This window comes from Notolepis coatsorum, assembly GCF_963971535.1.
Source record: "Notolepis coatsorum genome assembly, chromosome: 17".
Lineage (NCBI taxonomy): Eukaryota > Metazoa > Chordata > Actinopteri > Aulopiformes > Paralepididae > Notolepis > Notolepis coatsorum.
In genome coordinates this window covers 69,597,701-69,618,986 of record NC_140181.1, presented here as the reverse complement: position 1 = coordinate 69,618,986, position 21,286 = coordinate 69,597,701, and the positions used below count along the sequence as shown (strand labels likewise).

General features: G+C 45.8%; 1 protein-coding gene across 1 annotated transcript in view; it reads right to left on the bottom strand.

Annotated features, from left to right (window-relative positions):
- Positions 1-21,286, bottom strand: part of LOC311244074 (SLIT-ROBO Rho GTPase-activating protein 3-like) — a gene marked incomplete at its 3' end in the record, with an annotated part of 38,137 nt that overhangs the window by 14,016 nt on the left and 2,835 nt on the right. The window contains exons 3-12 of the mRNA XM_084333485.1: positions 20,952-21,123; positions 19,943-20,105; positions 19,325-19,387; positions 19,092-19,220; positions 18,854-18,982; positions 17,181-17,402; positions 13,598-13,699; positions 12,791-12,970; positions 7,374-7,458; positions 5,057-5,084 (exon numbers count right to left, since the gene is read on the bottom strand). Coding sequence (XP_084189611.1) covers positions 5,057-5,084; positions 7,374-7,458; positions 12,791-12,970; positions 13,598-13,699; positions 17,181-17,402; positions 18,854-18,982; positions 19,092-19,220; positions 19,325-19,387; positions 19,943-20,105; positions 20,952-21,123 — 1,273 coding nt within the window. The remainder of the gene's footprint in view (positions 1-5,056; positions 5,085-7,373; positions 7,459-12,790; positions 12,971-13,597; positions 13,700-17,180; positions 17,403-18,853; positions 18,983-19,091; positions 19,221-19,324; positions 19,388-19,942; positions 20,106-20,951; positions 21,124-21,286) is intronic.

Sequence of the window (21,286 nt, the reverse complement as noted above, 5' to 3'; positions counted from 1 at the left end):
TCGGCATCATCGGCAGGATGCCCTGCTATCAGCCACATCAGACTGTGGCTCCTCAACCGGTCGAAGCCTGCTGCATGTGAGGGATGCGGGTTCGGTGGAGGAAGGTCAGCAGGGGGAACTGCAGGCTTTGTTCCCCGAGCTCATGGCGGTAGCTGCCGCTGCAAACGGCGTGCCGCTGCCGCAGCCATTGCCTGCTCCCAATGATCTCATAGGTCATCTCTGGCAGCGTCGCCCGGTGAGAGGGGTGGACGTTGTCTACCCATTTTTCCCCTCGATGGGGGCCTATGTTCGTCGGGGCCAGGTGGTGTCTCACATCATGGGTCTTACCCCCGCCTACGTACCAGTTACGCGGGTGGCGGGGTTGGTCAAAGGTATGAGAGAGGGCGTGCCACGGCTTGATAGGCCGATGGCCGCTCTCCTCTGTCCGGATGTGGTGTGGGAGCCGTTATGCAAGCCGGTTCTCCAAGGAAAATCGGCTAGGCGATTGGCATATTGGGGTGACCAGTCATTTATCGCTGGTACACAGTCGCTGGCTGCTGCTTCTAACATCGCGCAGCTGGTTAGATTTGTATCGGGGATAATGATGGGCGGCACGGATCTGACCGAGGTGCAACGCGATCAGATCACCCAGGCGGCAGGAGCTGTACTGCATCTTACTCAGGTGCAGGCCATAGCCTCTGGGAAAGTGCGCGCCCTGGCTACCCTGAACCAGCGCCACCTTTGGCTGGAGCAGGCTCGAGTGCCAGAGAAGAAGAGAGCCCCTCTTCTGACGGCCAACCTCTCCGATGGACTATTCGGGAAGGCCCTGCAGCTGATGACCTCAACGTGCAGAGAGATGGCAGAGGAGAGATCCATTCTCCAACCCCATTTTCCGCCTCCCGTCCTTGCCGGTGGAGTCAGAAGGCTTCCACGATGTCGAGCTCCCTCCGCCGTGCCTACCACTGCCTCCGCCGCCACTGCTGGCCCGTCCAAGAAGGCCAGGAGGAGAGACGGTGGTTCTGCTGCCGCCGGCCCATCCACGACCGGAGGAGACGGTAGGGAACGACGAGACCAGCAGCCGATTAACTACGTCCCTCCGGGGCTTCTCGGGGTGGCAAAACCCGAGCGGCTCGAGGCAGCAGACACCGCTGAGTGACTTTCCCCCTGTGGTCCCCTCTATACCCTCCCCGGCCCTCATGATAATTTTGTGCCTAAATAAATGAAAAGTCCCCTTAAAGGGGGACTATATTATTTGGCCAAACAAACTGTTTCTTCAACAATACATATGAGGTTGCGAAATGTGAATCTGCATTGTTACATTGAGGGATGAGGCACGTTCGTGTTATGAGATTAAGCAAGGTCTGCAAGCATACACTCAGTGATAGAAAGGTTCTATCTTAGCCTGACGCTCCACATGCAGGTAGAAGCTGGTTGTATGATCTGTTGCTTACACACAAAGTAATGTTGATCCACAACACTGTTGTGTTAGTTGCAGTAATACTCGTATACACAAGTTCCACGGCCTAGCCGTTATACTCTCCGTCAGTGTTTTTTCTATGTACAACATAGAAAGCGGGTGTAGGATTCACACACACACGACTTGGTTTTGTTATAAATCCTGTTCACAGTCTGTGGGTAGCGGGCATTGTATTAGCTTACGCTATACATTAGCGTTCTACCAAAGGTCTCAAAATGCTACAGTTGTTATTGTGTGTAGGGAAAAAGGTTTTTTTGTGAGGGGGTGCCGAATAAACCCCTCCTTCCCACTTGATTGGTCAAGGGGATTTTTTCTCATTTCCTGTTGGCCAGTCAGGGCCGAGCCGTTCAACGACTTGGCGGGGGAGGGGGGGGGGGGGGGGAAGGGTTGTCCTGACACGGCTCCTATTACAAACAGGAGTCGCGTGCGGGGTTTCCCCCCGTCGTAGCATATACGTTGCTATGACGACGGCTTCCGTGAGTTAGATCTTTACGTAAGGTCTGTGGTGTTAAATTGTCTGGTTAGAGCGTAGGACTTACGGGTCTGCTACGCTCGATTTTTTGTGTACACTCGAGTCAGTTGGTCACGTGACTCACAGTTGACATGTCTTTTTCATACTACGAATCATGTGGGAAGGCTTTCTGGGGAATTTCGGTCTAAACCCTCTAAGTAAGGGGTGACTGGATGTAAAAATGTAAACAGTTTTTACTCCCGGCTGTGCAGCTTGGGTTTATGTTGTTGATGCTTCTTTCTTTGTTATTAAAAAGAGTTGGGGTTAGGAAGCATCGCACCCCTCTTGTCGTTCCCCTGGGCGCTTTGGGGATTCAATGAAAGGTCTAAATAGCCTGTTATTGATGTGGATATGCCCCACGCACACATAGTGCTAGCTCGGGGTGTTCTGTTGAACATCAAGCAACTGACTGGCGCGCCTTGGTTGCTTGGGGTTAAAACAGCGTTTTTATAAAGCAACTGGGATAGGGGTTTTTCCTCTTCCGACGACCTATGTTGGTTGTCGACGGATTCTCGTTCATATCGGGGGATGATGACGGAATGGATCTGAACATACGTAGAAGGGTCTCACGCCCTGGGGGTGGGCCACCAGGCGCGGTTCGCACCGAACGTCTGGGTGGCGCCTTCTTTTCATGTTTAAGATCGACACGCATATCTGCCCCTTCTCCTGGAGTTGGCATGTCGGCATGGTTAGGGCACGGGACTGGTTCTGGTCACGCTGGTCCGGATCAGTTAAACCCGTTGTCCGCCGGGGATGCAGATCTGCTGTTCTGGTACCCTGAGGGACTTGGGCTTTTTTCCAGGGGGAGAAATGCCAGGTCGGTCTGGGTGTCACAGGGTTAGGCGCTATGGAGACCCTTGTGGGTACATAGTACTCTGCACTGTCGTAATGGCTTACGGCCGTGCCAACCTGTACACGCCCGATCTCGTCAGATCTCGGCCGCTACGCAGGTTGGTCTTGGTTAGTACTTGGTTGGGAGACCTCCTGGGAATACCAAGTACGGGGTGCTTGGGGCTGGTTCTCCATTCCTTTCGCTCTTCTCTTACGCATGGCGAAGAGGGGCCTGTTGGGGTGGTCTTTGACCTCCTCGGGGGACCCTGTGCTCCCCGTATCGCCGGGCCCGGTCCGAAGTAATGTTTCGTTGACCCGTAGGCCTGGGATAACCCTGTTGGAAACTAAAACACTTGTACTGCGGTAGTGCCCGCAGGTACGTTTTGGAGTTTTTTCTTGAGGGGTTATGGGACCAACCACCGCATAGGGTAACGTCTGGGTGGTTGGTTCTCTGGTGTGTTGGTGCAGTGTCAACTCCCGGGTTGCCCGGTTGAGTGTGCCCCTGCACGTTCATGACGTCTGCCAATCGTGTCAGCCTTCGCTGCCTCATTGAGGGAGGCTTTGTCATGGTGGTCAACAACGCCAGCATACGCCCCTTCCGCCGGGGCGGCTGTTTCAGCTGACCCCTCTGGCGCCTGTCTCGTCCGCAGTACTCCAGGCTCGGGTTACAGCCTGTTGCCTGGTTTTCCCCGGTGCGCTGCCTGCTTCCGTGGTAAGCCTTTGGTTCTTACGGCCATGCTGGCTGCCTGTCCTGCAGGGTCAGTGTGCCAGGCGGTGTGCTATTGGGGGGACAGGGCCCGCTCTTGTGAGGGGCCTTTGTCCGAATACGCTGGCGATGTGGGGGGCGGGGTCACTAGGTGACCACCTGGTGGGGTCTTGATGCTGGCATCATGGACTTCTCCGGGCCCCCATTTCCAGGGGGTCCAGTCCCTTTGGTGGGTCTGGGTCTTCCTTCGCGCTCCGCTGCTACGGCCTTGCCACGGGGTTGGGTTTGCTATTGACCCCGTGATTTCTGGGGGCAGTAACGAGGTCGTTCCTTCCGTTCGTTCCCGGGTGGCATGCGGGTTGTGCGTGTGGGTAGTCGTGGGGTCAGGCCACGGTCTGCTCACCCTGTGCGTTGAGTTGCTTGAGTGCCTCTTCGCACAGTCGGGTCCGTCGCTCTCCCGTGATCCCCCAATAGGGGGGGTGCCCTCCATTAGGGGGGGTCGGGGGGGCTCGGTCCTCCCTGATCTGATGGTTGTGGGGGGCCTCAGCGGGGTGTATTTGTCGGCCGATGGCTCTCGCTCGGCCTCCCTTGTGCGTGAGTGACGCCGAGCGAGAGCCGTTACGATAAAGAACGTTAGGTTATAACTATAACCAAGTTCTGTTAGTAATGGTGACGCTCGGCGTCCAACGCCGCTGCAGCCCTTGATCTCACCTTGTGGTGAAAGCTTGGGAAGGAGGCGAGTAGGTGGCCAGTGGCCACACACCTGCTTATGAAGGTAAGCTGATGAGGGGTGTGGTCAGACGAATATTGGGATAAAGGTACATTGTGGAATTTTATTCAGTGCGCGTGCACAAGCGAGGTGCAGTGCGTGAGTGACGCCGAGCGTCACCATTACTAACAGAACTTGGTTATAGTTATAACCTAATGTTTCAAGGACAAATTTGCTTTAAAACTATTTTTTATTCCTTATTTTTGCAATGTGGAGTTCTCTCTCCTGATTGGATAAAGTGGGAACGGGATACCAGAAAATATATTGTATGTATACAACTCCCTCAATAGTAGTCCAGTTCACAAGATTTTTTTTTTATCCACTTTTTCTCCCATTTTCTATATTTTCTCCCATCCCAATTTCGTATCATCCAATTCAACCCTCCCCTATCACGAACGCTGTTTCTTGCCTCCCACAATGTGGACTAAGTCATACATAGCACAAGTCCCCTCCGGTACTTGAGGTAACAGCAGTCGCATCTTTTCACCTGCGCAGCTCGATCTCTCAGTGGCGAGGAGTAACGCGTGGGAGGCTCACGCTGCCCCCGACACTTCCTGATTCTACTGCGCAGGCGCACCAACCGACCTGTGGGAGTCGCTGTCCACAACGCCCGATCCCCACCCATCAGTTTCCCACCCTCTAATACGGCCAATGTGTATTAGTATTTAGCATTTCAAAAATAGAGTCTAGGTTGAAAATAACTACATTTTCCTTGTGTTTTTTAGTTTGACCGTGTACCCAATGGTTCTATATGGGTCACAATAATGATAAAGACATCTCTACCTGGGTTGATGACCGTCTGTTGCTTCAGCTAAGAGGAAACAAATGGGAAGAAAAACATTTTAGAACAAGGGGCACTTCACCAAAAAACATTGCAGATTTATTTTGTGCATAATCTCACAGACAAAAACTCTAAACCTTTTCGCACACATTAATTTAGTTTGACTTATGTTACTTCAGTCGTACCTGACTGATAGGAGTTTCTCTGTTCATCTGGGTTAATTCTCCTCAAATGTGGCCCCTCTTACCTGTGGTGTTCCCCAAGGCTCCATCCTGGGTCCCTTGTTATTTTTATAAAAATGTTTGTATCCACTTTTTCTCCTCTTTTTCTATTTTTCTCCCATCCCAATTCCATTGTGCCAATTCTTCCCTCCCCTGTCTTGAATGTTGCTCGCATATGCTCCCCACTGGCCGGTTGTAGGGAGGATAGAAGCCTTGCATTCACCTGCCAGCGCGGACTCTCATTGGCGAGGTGTAACGCCATTTCCTGTCTCTGCTGTGCAGGTGTCCCCAACCGACCTGTAGGAGTCGCTGTCCACAACGTCCAGATTACCACCCATCGACTTCCACACGCTAATTCTGCCAATTGAATTAGTATGACGGCTGGCCCAAGCCGGAGGCAACGCAGACAGCCGGAGTCGAACCCGGTGTCTCTTGCATTGGTGACGAGCGCAATGTCCGCTGCGCCACCCAGCCTCCCCCTTGTTATTTTCTTTATATTATATGCTGCCCTTAGGTTCTATTTTATGTAAACATAATGTTTTTTCCTCTGAAATTAGTGCAAGGACCTCTGCTAGCCGCTCTTGCTGACATCTGGACCGTTTGGGAAACTCTGCTGGTGTTTTAGGGCCCCTCGATGCCAAATTTCTTTTTATCAAAAGCCTTGGTGGCACTTTTGATAGTGATCTTAAATTTGACAGACAGATTGGGTCTGTATTAAAAGGCTCCTTTTCAGCTGAGGCTCTTGGCAAAGGTAAAGCCCTACCTCTCTCCCAATGACCTGGAGAGGGTCATCTGCATGCATTTATATCATCTAGGCTGGATTATTGTAATGCCCTGTATGTGGGTTTAGACCAGCTCTCCCTGCAACACCTGCAGCTAGTGCAGAACGCTGCTGCACGCCTCTTGACTGGCACAAAGAGGCATGAACACATCAGACCAGTACTGGCTTCCCTGTTTCAGGGTTGATTTTAAAATAGCTATGTTTGTGTTCAAGGCCTTAAATGGTCTGGTCCCTCAGTACCTAGCTGAACTTCTCCATCTTTGTACCCCAGCTAGAGCACTGAGGTCAGCAAATGAGTTACTTTTAGATGTCCCGAGGTCTAGGCTAAAGACAAAAGGCGACAGAGCTTTTTGCTTTTCCACTGCCAATTAGGTCTGCCCAGACCCTAGAGAGTTTCAAAACACAGCTGAAGACTCACCTGTTTTTATTGGCGTTCTGAGGCTTGGTAAGCCACACATCCCTGGTCGTGTCATGATTGTTTTTAATGTAGTGTAGTTTTAGTTGTAGTGTAGATTTGTGTATACTGTATTTTGCATTTCTTTTAGTATTTCTGTCTTTATATCGTAAAGCACTTTGGTACAATTTCGGTTGATTTTAAATGTGCTATAGAAATAAAGTTGACCTTGACATTTATTGAGAGTAAAGAGTTTGAATATGGCCAGGCATGCGTTGCTCATGGGACGACTGGTTGCTCCCGCGCATGCGCATAAATGTTCCCTCGCATAGCACAGACTAAAGACAGTGCCTAATTGCCTCTACGAATGGAATGCAACACATTTCATTCACAAGTTGTGTGAATGTATCCGAGAACGATACGAGCGAGTTGGCGCATCAGTCGAGTGCAGCGCATTCCTGTGTGCACATCCGTGCATGTGCGTGCGCATGCTCACAGACTGGTTGCATGGCGTGCAAGCCCATCCCATGAGCAACGCATGCCTGAATATGGCCACCAGTGATGTCATTGGGTTGTTGAAATTATGTAGATGGTCATTTGCCTTATCGGGACTGCTACCTTATCATTTCACTGAACTGTAATTAATACAACACAGGGATTAAATGTGCCTGATGACATCATGGTGGCCATATTCAAACTCATTTACTCTCAATAACTGTCAAACTAAATGAATGTGTGCAGAAAGTTTTGGATGTGTGTGAGATTATGTGCAAAATAAATCAGCATTGTTTTTTGGTGAAGTGCCCCTTTAATTACTTTGAAAGGGAAATATGAGGGTAACCTAATCCACTTTGCTTTGAATGAAAAAGGAACAACAGAACAACATATATTGTTATGTGATAAAAGCAGAAGTCTCTGGGTACCTTTTTCAACAGCCACTTTGAGCAAGTCATGCTTCGCCTGCAGTTTGGACTCCAGCGAGCTGCCAAACAGATACTCCCTGACTCTCTGTAAAAGAGAAAACATTCAGGCATCATCCAGAACCATCATTCATGTCATCACCGTCCTCACCAAACCATAGTCCTACCAAACAGCAAAACCGCTACCTCACTTTCCCCCCCCCCCTTCCCCTTTTTTCTTTGTATTGGTATTTTTCCCCCTCCATTTTTCCTCCGATTTTCTCCCATCCCAATGTTAGTCGTATGCCAATTCCCAGTCCCTTCCTGGTCGCTGCGCTTTACCCCCCACAGTCAGATCATTTGGGAGAGTGGAGGCTACCACGTGCTTCCTCCGACACACGTCCAGCCAATCACCGCTTCTTTTCACCTGGCAGCGCGGATTCTCATTGAGAGGGCGTAGCGTGTGGGAGGACCACACTATCCCCCTCACGTCCAATCCGCGCTTAGCAGGCGCCCCGACCGAACTGTAGGAGTCGCTGTTTACAACGACCCGGACCCACCCCGCCAGCTTCTCCCACCCTCTGATACAGCCAATTGTATCAGTGCAGACGGCCAGCCAAGCTGGTGACAACCCCGGAGCTGTGAGCTGGATTCGAACAGGCGAACCAAGCACACAGCTCCGGGGCTGGTGACGAACGCAATCTCCGCTCGACCACCTAACCGCCCCCCTTCCCCTTTTTTAACCTTAACTTACCAAAGGGGCATTTGCTCAGCACATGTAGACAAGAGCTGTCAATTGTCCCAGAGAATACCATTCAAATAAGAATAGGCTGAAATGAGGCAAATTCTAAAAGGAATTTGAATATTAACGATAAAATGTATGATTATTACTACACCGAAGCAAGCATAAAATGCCCACAGACTGGAACTTTTTGTAAATAAAGTTCCAAACTGGACAATTTCATCTCCAAATCAGCTTTCAAGGATACTATCATGGACATTTATACTGACACTTGCAACTGCTCCTAAACCACCTGTATCTGCCTGCCTGCTGTGGCCATTTTGTTTTGCTCCATTTTTATTATTTTCTTCAAATGTTTCCCATTACTGTATTTTATTGATGTTATATATTACTGTTGTATAGCACTCTGTGCACTTGTGCTGAGAAGGGCGCTATATAAATAAAGTTTGACTTACTTACATTACTTACCATGTTTTAATCTTGTTCCGTTTTAACCCGTTAAGCTGTAAGGTCCCCGAATTGGGGGACCCTGCTTTTCTTTATCATAAATCGATCAATAGAGACCGTATTAGATACCCAATTATCATATCATGGGGTATCATTGGAAAGCCACACATTGGCTACAACCCTGTCCAATAACTTTCGAGATCACCAAATGATTGACGAAGCTAGAGCCCAGGGAGTGGTAATGTGTACTTTGGCACACGCCTCACATACCAGCATGTAACTCGAGAACCGCTGAATGGATTTTGTCACCTGAAAGGGCAATCAAAAGGCAACAAATAGATAAAATAAATGCACACCCGAGCCGCTAGAGGTCGGCAAAGTGGCGCGTCGCGAATCGTCCTCATGAGGGCCCACATGTGGATGTTAAATTTGAGCCAAGAGTGAAGACCTTAACCCTATCAAAACAGCAGTCAAAGTGTATATTTTCATTTTTACCAATGTTTTATAAGATTTACCGAAAATAAGAATTTATCGGAAAAATGCTAATTATATCTTTTATATCGTAAAAACGTGAGGAAATTACTAAATTTAACACTGCCATTGGAAAGAGGAACCTTTTCCCCATCCATAGATGTATAATTTGGCCATAATAAGGTCAAGGTCAAGTTCAAGGTCAAGTATGAATTTATAATTAAAATCGATTATCATTTATTACTGTATCTACAAATCCTTCTGTTTAATCATCTTCCCTTTATTCAGTTGCTTAAGATTTTTTTGTACACTTTATCTCAAGAAGGTGGTGAATGAACTCAGTGAGCGAGCTCGGTGGTTGCACAATTGTAACATGGTGTTATTCACCGGCACAGATGCAAAAATAAAATCATAATTTATATTCTCCTTTTTTTCATTACAATTTACTCAAGCCTAGTAACAGACAATATTTCTGACACTGGAAATACCCCCAGGTCCCTAGATGTTCCTAGATACAAGAACATGCAAATTGACCTTGTAGAAGTGGAGCAATCTTCCATTTACTTAGGCATGTACAACCTGACATTTCTGAAAATAGGGCTACAGCTTGTGCTACTTTTACCCCCTGCCCCTCAGAAGGCTGAAGGACTAAACCCACCAGACCAGTTCAGAAGCAAGCACGGGTGTGGCCAAAGGATGCCTCCTCAACACTTCAAGACTACTTTGACACCACAGACTGGGATATGTTTAAGCAGACAGCCAACTATAACAATCACACCAACAGCCATGAATATACAGAGACAGTCACTGCCTACATCAGTAAATGCATCGATGATTGTCAGAGAGTCCAAGACCATCACAGTCCGGGCCAATCAGAAACCATGGCTGACAGGGGAAGTCCATGGTTTACTGAGGGCCCGGAACGCCGCCTTCAGGGCAGGCAACGAGGCTGGCCTGAGAACAGCCAGGGCCAACTTGGACCGTGGCATCAAAAATGCAAAAAGGCAGTACACAAAGAGGATAGAGCACCATTCTGCCCTCCACTCAGCTCTCACCCATCTGGACACAAAAAACTCATACACCAGGATGCTGTTCATAGATTTTAGTTCAGCATTTAACACTATCATCCCCCAACAGCTGATAGAGAAATGCAACTGGCTGCTGGACTTCCTGACGGGAGACCACAGGCAGTTCGGGGTTGGCAACAACACATCCAGCACCATCATCCTGAACACTGGGGCCCCCAAGGATGCGTGCTCAGCCCCCTCCTCTTCACTCCGACTCACGACTGCACACCAAAATATAACACCAACCTCTTCGTCAAGTTTGTGGACGACACAACTGTGGTGGGGCTCAGTTAACAACAATGATGAGTCTCACTACAGAGACGAGGTGAGCCAACTGACGTGGTGCGGGAACAACAACCTAATTCTCAATGTGGAGAAAACTAAGGAGGTTGTTGTCGACTTCCAGAGAGCACACACCCAGCACCCTCCACTGACCATCAACGGTGGTGAAGAGAGTGAGCAGCACCAAATTCCTGGGTGTGCACATCACAGAGGACCTCGCCTGGAACACCAACACTGCATCACTGGCCAAGAAAGCTCAACAGCGCCTCTACTTCCTCCGCAAACTGAGAAGAGCTGGAGCCTCAGTTCCCATCTTGTGCTCCTTCTCCCGGGGCACCATCGAGAGCCTCTTGAACAGCTGCATAACCGCGTGGTACGGTGGTTGCACGGCATCCTGCCGCAAGACCCTGCAGCGCACGGTCAGAACAGCTGAGGGGATCGTTGGTGCCCCCCTCCCCTCCCTCCAGGACATTTATAACACACGCCTGGCCCGCAAAGCCCTCACAGCGCTTCTTCAGTCTCCTGCCCTCCGGGAGGAGAATGAGGAGCCTCCGAGCTAGGACTAGCAGGCTGTCAGGAAGCTGAACTCTCTCCCAGCTCTCCCCCCTCCGTTACTCTGCCCCCACAGACTCTGGACTAGGAACCCCCCCACCTGACACACACACCATCCCACCGGCACACACTGCCACTTTACTAACTCACTACCACTTTTCTGTATGTTTTGCACATTATGGGAAAAATACAATAAAGTTGACTTTGACTTGTAAATAAGAATTAGTTCTTAAGTCATTATCTGGTTAAATAATGGTTAAATTAAATAAATAAATAAATAAAATGCTCACAATTAACAAATGTATGGTCTGTTGTATTTGTGATTATGGATAGCACAAATAGGAAACGATTCATTAGACATTTAGCTCTGCTGCTTTTGTAACACCTATTTATTGGCTTGTATTTCAGTCACATTTTTCAAAAAAAAAAAGGAAATAGGGACAAGAAGTGATGCGTTTCAGTTCATATCAATGATGATTTATTTGATTTATTCATTTACATACATTTGACTGGCAGTTTGGTATTCAGATATTCATTTCAAATTTGAATGAAATTTGAATATTGAAATTCATTCCGACAGCCCTAATTTATACAGTATGTTTTTTAGCATGACCAGCAGCTCTATACTGTAGGTGGTTAGTTGGTCTGTCCACAAAATTCTCCACTCTCTAGTGGCCACAGTTTCCGGCTGAAATGTGTGTGTGTTCATGCCAACAGCCTAAAATTGGGCATGGCAATGCCAGTGGCCTATCACAAAAAGGCGCATAACTTCAATTATATAATTTACACCGTTTATTATTAATCATTTATTTCTCATATTCAGATCAAATTGTATTGCCTATATTTATGTCTTTCTACTATTACCCTGCCCATACCTGTATCTCCCCTCCCCCCCATGCTGCTATGATGCCAGAATTTCCCCAAGTGGATCAATAAAGGAATATCTTATCTTAACTTCTGAATAGATTCACAGACTTACACAAGATCTTGTGGTAAAGTATTGGTCATGACCCAAAGGACAGCTGATTAACTGTTCATGCCCATTGGGGAAAAAGGGGAGTGGCAGTGGGAGTGGCCTAGAACAAAAAGGTGCATAACTTCTAAACAGATTCACGTAACATGACCAAACTTTGTGGAAAGCTTGATCATGGGGCAAGGTCACACACACACGCACACATATAAACAGCCATGCCTTGTGTGGGTGTGTATGTACAGTATGCATGCATAGAAGTATGCACATACGTGGTTGCAGCTATTGCAAATTCATGTTTTCTTTTTTTTTTTCTATATCTTTTCCCCCCATCCCACTGTTAGTCGTTATGCCAATTCCCAACTCCCTTCCTGGTTGTTGCGCACCCCCCCTACTGTTGGTCCGGGAGGCCGGACACTATCACATGCTATCCTCCGACACATGCGCAGCCAGCCGGCAGCCAGCCTGGCAGCTCAGATTCTCACTGGGAGAGTGTAACGTGTGGAAGGTCACACTACCTCCCTCCAGATCCTTCCTTCGCTGAGCAGGCGCCCCGACCGAACTGTAGGAGTATTTTTCTGTTTACAACGCCCAGGACCCACCCATCAGCTTTCCCACCCTCTAATACTGCCAATTGTATTAGTACGGACGACCAGCCAAACTGAAAACAATGTGGAGAGCTGGGATCGAACACGCAAACCCAGCGTCTCCAGCATTGGTGGCGAGTGCCTTGCCCACTGCACCACCTGGCCGCCCTATGTTTGTTTTTTAAGCAATGACCAGCTTCACATTCACAGTTACACACATTCACACCTGACAGCTATCCAGTGCAACCTATCTTGGCCACCGCTGTATATCATGATCATTATCCATCAGTGCTGCTGCTGATGTCTGTCATGTATCGACTCACAGTGACGTAGAGATTCTCTGTCTCCTGGAGGTTTGCCTTGCGTCGGGCCGCGCTGGGTTTACTGGACAGGTTCTCATTGCTTCCCTCGTGGGTCGGACCACTGCCACCGTTGGTCTCCAGGTCATCATCGCTGATAATCTCCAGCAGGGAACTGTGAGCTGCCAGCAAGCTATTACCAGCCTAGAAAACAGTGGGGTAGAGGTTGAAGAGACCAGAATTCACTAGAAATGCTCCACTAGTGTAGTGACTTCAACATTTTCTCCCTACGGACACATAATACAAGTCATTTTGTACGTTGAGTAATCTTGTAATCAATGTAATCTTCACCCGAAAATTGATTTGGGTGATTGAGTGACTCGATACGATATGTATAAATAAGGTTTATATTATTGTATTATTTGTATTTGATCTAAATATACCAGTCGATTAATTAACTGCTTAATTAGTACAGTAGGCAGAGTATGTTAAGTAGGTCAAATGGCTAAGCAGCAGAACCGAATATAAATTGTAGGCTGATATAAATGATGTCTTCTCTCCAAAACACAAATTTGGTAAATCCTAGACGGGTTTCAGCACCATGGAGGGCAGGTTGCGCTTGGACTGACGAAATCCCCCCTGTTTTTAGGTGACTAACTTACAGTTCCAGCCTTTGAAAAACACAGTAGTAGTAGTAGTAGTAGTAGTAGTATGGCAAGCCGTTTTAACATTTATTCCCATTTTCTAGCTAGCTGGGGACCTAGCTAGCTCATTCACAAGGACAATTTTGCGAATGAACGTAGTAGTAGTAGTAGTAGTAGTAGGTAGTACCTGCTCCGTTTCCTGTGTAATCACCGTGAGCCTGGTCTGGATCTGTTTGAATCTGGTCTCCAGATCACACCTCATCTCACCCTCTGCACTCACCTCCGAAACCTGAAAAACACAGGGAGGATCAGAGGTCAAGGGATGGAGCCAGACTGACGCAGTATGGTCTTTTCAGTAGGGATGTCCGATATTATCGGCCGATATTGGCATAAAAATGTGATATCGGAAAATATCTGTATCGGTTTAAAAAATATATATTTTTTTTTCTCTTTTCTTTTCTTTACATTTATTTAACCTTTATTTACCCAGGCAAGCAAGTAAGAACTAATTATTATTTTATTTATTGTCTTTTTTTATCCACTTTTTCTCCCCATTTTCTATTTTTCTCCCATCCCAATTTCGTATTTCCAATTCTTCCCTCCCCTGTCATGAACGTTGCTAGACTATGCCTCCCACTGGTCGGCTGTAGTGAGGATAGAAGCCTTGCATCACGTGTCCCCTCCGGTACACGAGGAGGCAGCCTGTCGCATCTTTTGACCGCAGCAGCTCGAACTCTGTGGCGAGGAGTAACGCGTGGGAGGCTCACGCTGCCCCCGATACTTCCTGTTTCCGCCGCACCGGCGTCACCCAACCGACCTGTAGGAGTCGTTGTCCACAACGTCCAATCCCCACCCACCGGCTTTCCCACCCTCTAACACTGCCAATTGTGTTAGTATGATGGCCGGCCAAGCCGGTAGCAGCGCAGAGAGCTGGGCTCGATACCAGCATCTCCTGCGTTAGTGGTGAGCGACTTGCCCACTGCGCCACTCAGCCGCCTATTGTTTTATTTATTGTCAAAGTATGCATAATGTTGTGTTAATTACACAACAAGAGATATGTAATGTTAATTACCTGAAATTATTCAGTTTTTTGGGGGGGGGAAACCCTGCATATATCGGTATCGGTTGATATCGGTATCGGAAATTAGAGTTGGACAATATCGGTATAGGTAAAAAAGCAAATATCGAGCATCCCTACTTTTCAGTATTATTAACCTTTTGATGGTTGTGATATGACTGGAAGGTAGGGCTGCACGATTTTGGGAAATAATCTAATTGCGATTATTCTGACAGATATTGCGATTGCGATTTGCGATGCGATTATAACATATTTAAAAAAAAATTTACAAGAAGAATGTTGCTGCTTTCTGTAGTCGGGTCCCAACTGCAAAATTACTGTATTACCCTGTATTATACACTTTTACTATCATGTAGACTATTCTGCTTTGTGTTTACATGTGATGTATTGTATACATGCACATTTATTATGTTCTTGTGTGATGTATCGCACATTTTATTGCTGTGTGATGTATTGCAAATGTTATTGCTGTCATCTTGGCCAGGTCTACCTTGCAAAGGAGATCTTGTATCTCAATGGGACTTCCTGGTTAAAAAAAAAAAAAAAAAAAAAAAAAAAAAAAAAAATTTAATTGCAGGCTTGGCGATTTGATAATTGCATCATTCCAAATCGCGATTTCGATTAAAAAACGATTAATCGTGCAGGAAGGTATACCGAATACAAAGGTATGGACTACGTTGACTACCATAATACATATTGTAAAAAATCTTTAATACAGTATGTATTTATATATTTATTTTTAAAGTTAATAAAAAAATATTCCTTGCAGCAGTATTAAAAACTAAACATAAACCATTTTGACAATTGTATTACAAGATAAAGACATAAAAAAGATGTCATTTCACATTTTAATTTGTAAGAGTACTATAACGCCAAATACCGTTTTACTGTCAAAACATTTTGGTACCTCCTCAGTAATCTTAAAATCGCCAGATGTCTACCGTCTTCTGGGTTTTATTGAGTATGCTTAGCATATAGTTACTTTCAGGAAGTGGATTTATAACCAAAATCACAGAATTGAAACCCCCATTACTTTCAAGTAAGTAGATTAACGGTTTTCTTTCGTCTGTTCATCACAAATGATGTGACGCCAAACCAAGTTAGATGCTGCATATTGCTGATGTTGACACTAATAACATGAAACAAGATGTTTTATTTCGGTTGCGACATAACTTGCCTACTGTAGGCTACTGCACAGTAGGTGCTGACCTTTGAACTACTGGGTGAACCTACCCAGTACCTAAAAGCAGTATGGGTAGTAGGGTTAGTAGGTTCTGTCTGATTGTGTCAGTACCGAGGTCCGATTGTGTCGGTACCGAGGGGGTTAGTAGTAGCTTCTGTCTGATTGTGTCGATACCGAGGGTAGTAGGGTTAGTAGCTTCTGTCCGATTGTGTAGGTACTGAGGGTAGCAGGGTTAGTAGCTTAATTATGTCTGATTGTGTAGGTACGGAGGGTAGTAGGGTTAGTAGTTTCTGCCTGATTGTGTAGGTACTGAGGGTCGTAGGGTTAGTAACTTCTGTCTTGATTGTGTAGGTACTGAGAGTAGTAGGGTTAGTAGTTTCTGCCTGATTGTGTAGGTACTGAGGGTAGTAGGGTTAGTAGCTTCTGTCTGATTGTGTCTGGGAGTGTTGCATTTATTTTAAATGTTTTGGACTTTATGGTGTTTTTGTTTTGTTCTTGATTTATTGTGACGTTTCTTCTTGACTTGTTTAAAGAAGACGTGTCCGGCTCATGTGGACATTAACGTGTGTTGTCGGGCCTTACAAATAAATTTGATTTGATTTGTATCGGTACTGAGGGTAGCAGGGTTAGTAGCTTCTGTCTGATTGTGTACTGTAGGTACAGTACTGAGGGATTTCAGACACGTCCAGGGAGTGCCAACTCAGTATGCACGGTGCAATATGTGGGAAAAAACAGGTGGGGAGAGTTTAATTTCTAAAAATGAAATGTAGGCCATAAAGAATTATATATATCCATATAAAATGCACACATTTCATAAAACAATCCAACAGAAAGCATGCAGATTTTGTGAGACAGTAAAATATATATATACCAGTAGATTAATTAACTACTTAATTAGTACAGTAGGCCGAGTATGTTAAGTAGGTAAAATGGCTAAGCAGCAGAAGCGCTGCAGAACCGAACATGCTGATATAAATTATGTCTTCTCTCCCAAAACAAAAATTTGGTAAATCTTAGACAGGTTTCAGCACCATGGAATGCAGTGGGTGAGTTATAGGCAACCAGGACTTGGACTGGCTTCAATATTTTACATTTGTCCAAGCCACTTAAAGTGAGGATTTGGAGTTCAACAGCCCTTCAGTAGCATCCCCGACTTCACTCTGATAGAGCAAATCTTCAGCTGTAGAGCTGACACCAGTGAAACTGAAAGTGCCAGGCTGTAGTTACTCAAACTGCTTCTTGGAGAGAGGAGGCACTAGCAAGCAGGGAGATGCTGGTGTGTAGGCTGATGATCTTGAGAAATTCACATATTTTATTTAATGCTAGAATGAACAATAGTCTATTATACACTGCGAGAAGAGGATGATAAATCATATCCCGACCCGCGGCGATATAAATGAATGACCAGGAGGTAGAGACCTGAAAAGCAGGGAAATCACGCCTGACTAATTGCAACCTGCTTAGCTTATCTACACAGCGAGAGAGAGAGAGAGAGAGAGAGAGAGAGACCTGGTCTCCGTCGTGGGGCTGGTAGAGGAAGCGGAGCGGCAGGCAGAAGGTGTTGTGGTGGGCCTGTAGCAGAATGTCTCTGTCCCGGTTCTGGTCCAGTCCAGACACGACCCCTTGGAGCTGCTGCAGCCCTGTACCCAGATTATTCTGGGCCCGCCAGTGGCTGGACAGGTAGGCCTGCATCACACGACTCAGCGAGAGGTGGTAGCCTGCATCTGCACACTGGAGCAAACATGGAACTCAGAGGTCATCACAGATAGATGCTGATTCAGAGCCCTTTTTTTTGCCAGGTTCTTGTCACATTATGTCTACATCTGTTCTCCCGCTTCCTAACTTGCTAAAAGGAACACGCCAACATTTTGGGCGGACATGGCCGGTTAGCCTTCGGGAGAGGTGTTAGTTGGACAATGCCTAGGCTAACCGGCCATGTCCGCTTCCATTCATTGTGCTAAGCTAGGCTAATGTGCAGACAGATAGCTTTCTACTGAACGCACAGAGAGAAAACTGGTATCTATCTTCTTGTCTCTCTCTGGAGAAGACCATAAGCTAATTTCCCAAAATGTTGGCGTGTTCTTTTAACATTGTTATCATTACTAATTAAAACCAAACGACTGTGGTAGCTGGAAACGACTTGTGTCAAGCAGTAGAAATTGGTTTAAATGTCTAACAATGTTAACATGGTGTTTTTCCTTTTGTCGTGTTGTTTTCTGGTTAATTTGCCATTGCCATGTACAGGTTAACAAGTCAAAACTGAATGGGGATTCTGCTATTTTTATCTATTGCAACAGCCATTTAGTAAATCAAAAGATAGTGCTTGGATATGTCACCCCGACTGAAATGAAGAAGATGCGCTGTACATTTTTACAAAAGTTCAGTTAGAAGAGGCATGCACATCCCTCTCACACCATGGTAATAATGCATACTCATACATACTTATTATATTAATGTAATAGTGAGATGGCAATTGAGGTGCCAATACAGAAGACTTTCCCCCCCAAAGTGTGATAAGTGGCTGGTGAAGTAGAAGTAACATTTAAAACATCCAGGTATCGTGGTGGTGAAACATACACTATATCATCCATCCACAAATACTCTCACCTAGATACACAAGCGCACATATCCCAAATTGATTGTCACAGACATAGAATAACACACAGGAAACTGTGTGGGAACACTTGCGTTTTTAAATAACACTTTGTGCTGATACAATCTGGCTGATGGTCACACACACACACACACGTTTTTTTTTTTTTTTTTTTAGATTTGTATAGCGTTTGGCCATTACTCTTTTACTGTATGAAGCACAATCTCAGGAGGCTCATATAGAACCAAGCATTTCACTGTAACGTACATGTAGACCTACCTCATATGTGACAAAGAAAACAAAACTTGAAACATGAACTTGAAGAGGGGACCATATGAAAATTAAGCAATCTCACAGTATTTAAGCCAACAGAGAAAGGCAAAAGGGTGTAACTCTTTCATTATTCTGATTTGAACACTGTATGAATAATAAAGAGAACCCCGTACAAGGGCTCCAACAAATCTTTCCGGTGTCTGATCTTTTCTTTTTATTGAAATATATTTTGAACCACAAATCTCTTTAGCATCCCTGGGACCGTCGGTCGGTGTAGCCTAACTACTGTAAATGGAAACGGGGTTGTGTCACTCACATCTATGAGAGACGAGATGTCTTTCAGATAGTAGTTGCTCATGGAGCCGTTGGCTGCGGCCAGGTTCAGGAGGTAGTCATTACGGGCCTTGCTGCACTTCAGGTGGATATCCTGGACCTTCCCCTGTCTCTACATGGCAAGCAATAAAAACATTAAATATATATATACTCCTATCAAGACAAAATGAGTCGACTAATACAGTAAAAAAAAAGTAAAAGAAAAATGTGATTTTTTTTACTTTTTCTATCAGTCTCTCTACTTTCTTGTTAGTGCTCTGCTTCTGCTTTTCCTCAAGTTTCTCTGCATCCTTCAGCTTCCCCTCTGCAGACACATAGTCTGAGTGGTACTGGTAGTATGTCCTCCACACCTAAACACAGCCATTTTTACTTCCTTTTTTTGCTTAGAAACTGGAAAATGTCCGTTAGTTAATTTCTCACAAACGCCCCATGATGCGTTCTACTACACACTCACGGTCTGTAGCTCTGTGGTGGCCTTCAGCAGTCCTTCCTGTAACTGGGAGCAGACTTCTTTACTCTGCCAGCAACACACGAGGAAGACAAAACAACAGTTTTGAGATAAGGACAGAGGGGAAGGTAGCCAATACACAGACAGTACTTGTGGTCGACGAGAAAGTAATGAGGTTGAGACTGAGCCACAGGTGGCATACGATGGAGATAGCAGGAAAGGCGGGTTAAGTGGAGACTAGGGCTGGCCAATATGAAAGAGATTAATATCACAATAATCATCGAGGCATTTCTGTCAATATATAACATAATATCTTGCTAAATCACATGTTAAATAATTTAACCGATTCATTTTCAAATAATTCTCATAAATATGTTGCTCATCATTAATTTAGACAACATACCGGTGTGTGTGACGCCATCCCAATATCACAATTTCAACACGATATAATCCCAATGAAAGACTATAAATAATACTGAATTATTGTCCATCCCTGGTAGTGACAGACATTAGCCAATGAGGCCAATCACTGAGACAAAAACTGAATATTATACTGGTATCTAGTAGGTCCAACAACTCTACTAAAAAAACATATATTTAGGGATCAGTGCCTGTGTTTAGTACCCTTTTGGCAAGGCGCTGTGTGTACTCCAGGCAGTATGTGAGAGGCTGGGTGAGAAGGTTACTGCAGCGCTCACTCAGCCCGTTGTGGTCTCTACTCTCCTGTCTGGTCTGAGACAACAGAGCCAGCCATACCTGGGCCACCGTCTGGCCACTAGGCTCCTTCCTGAGACAGAAGAAGCAGAAGAAGCAGAAGAAGCAGAAGAAGCAGAAGAAGAAGAAGAAGAGAAAAAGATACACATCAGGTCAGGGACCCACTTTGATTACATTTTGTCTCAGGGATCCCTATCGGACACGGTTTCCGTTGTTAGATATGACCATGTCTAAAATTCTATAGCTGAGACACCAGTGGAAAAAGTTATGATCAGAATAATCGCATTCGATATTTTCTCATTGGCCAAACCACTTCAAGTTTGTTTGTTTATTAATGATCACAATAAAATACACATGCTTTATGGTGAAATGCTTGGTTCTGTATGAGCCCCTGAGAGTGTGCTTCATACAGTAAGTAGTAAGTAAAAAGTAAAGAGGAATATACAATACATATACAATATACAGTAAAAATGAGTAAACAGTGAGGTACAATGCAGAAGATGAGGTACAAAACTTTGAGGTAAGGTACAAATGCAAATGAGGTATGAATGTAGTGCAAATCTCTTTAATAATAGATAAATATAATGTAGTGTCTAAAGTGAGTGTTAAGGTGAGTGTTTGTTTAAAAGAGAGTGTGTGCAATGAGTGTAGACTAGATGATGGGTTGTTACATGGAGTCATTGAGCATCCTGACGGCCTGGGGATAGAAGCTCCTTCTGAGTCTCTCTGTACACAAGTGTACTGGCCACTTGTGACTTAAATAGTGAAATTAAAACTATTCCCATTTTTTCAGGGGTATCCCCTGGAGGTCAAGGACCCCAGGGGCACGTCCCAGGACCCCTAGTTAAGAACCAGTGAGCTACCGGGTAACCAATGTGAAACTGTGCCACTGGAGACACCACCTTCTCACATCACCTACTTCTTTATCTTGGAAGTGAACCGTTCAGCCAGCTTGTCCAGGGACCGGGCATACTCGCCCTCGATCTCCCCCCGGCGCCGCAGGTAGTCAGTCAAGTCCTGCAGCTGCTGGCTCTTCTGTTCCAGCTGCGTGTCCAATACCTTCAACTGGTCCACTAGCTGGCAACGCACCTCTGAGATGCGGAGAGGGAGAGACAACCAGAGTGACGAGGTAGAAAGAAAACAGAGAGAGACATTGTTCATTCTGCATTTGAAATTAAACTTGAATGAAATTAAACAAAACTGATCTTGGAACCTGAAACTGATCTTAAGAGGTTTTGCCTGAAAAGTACACAC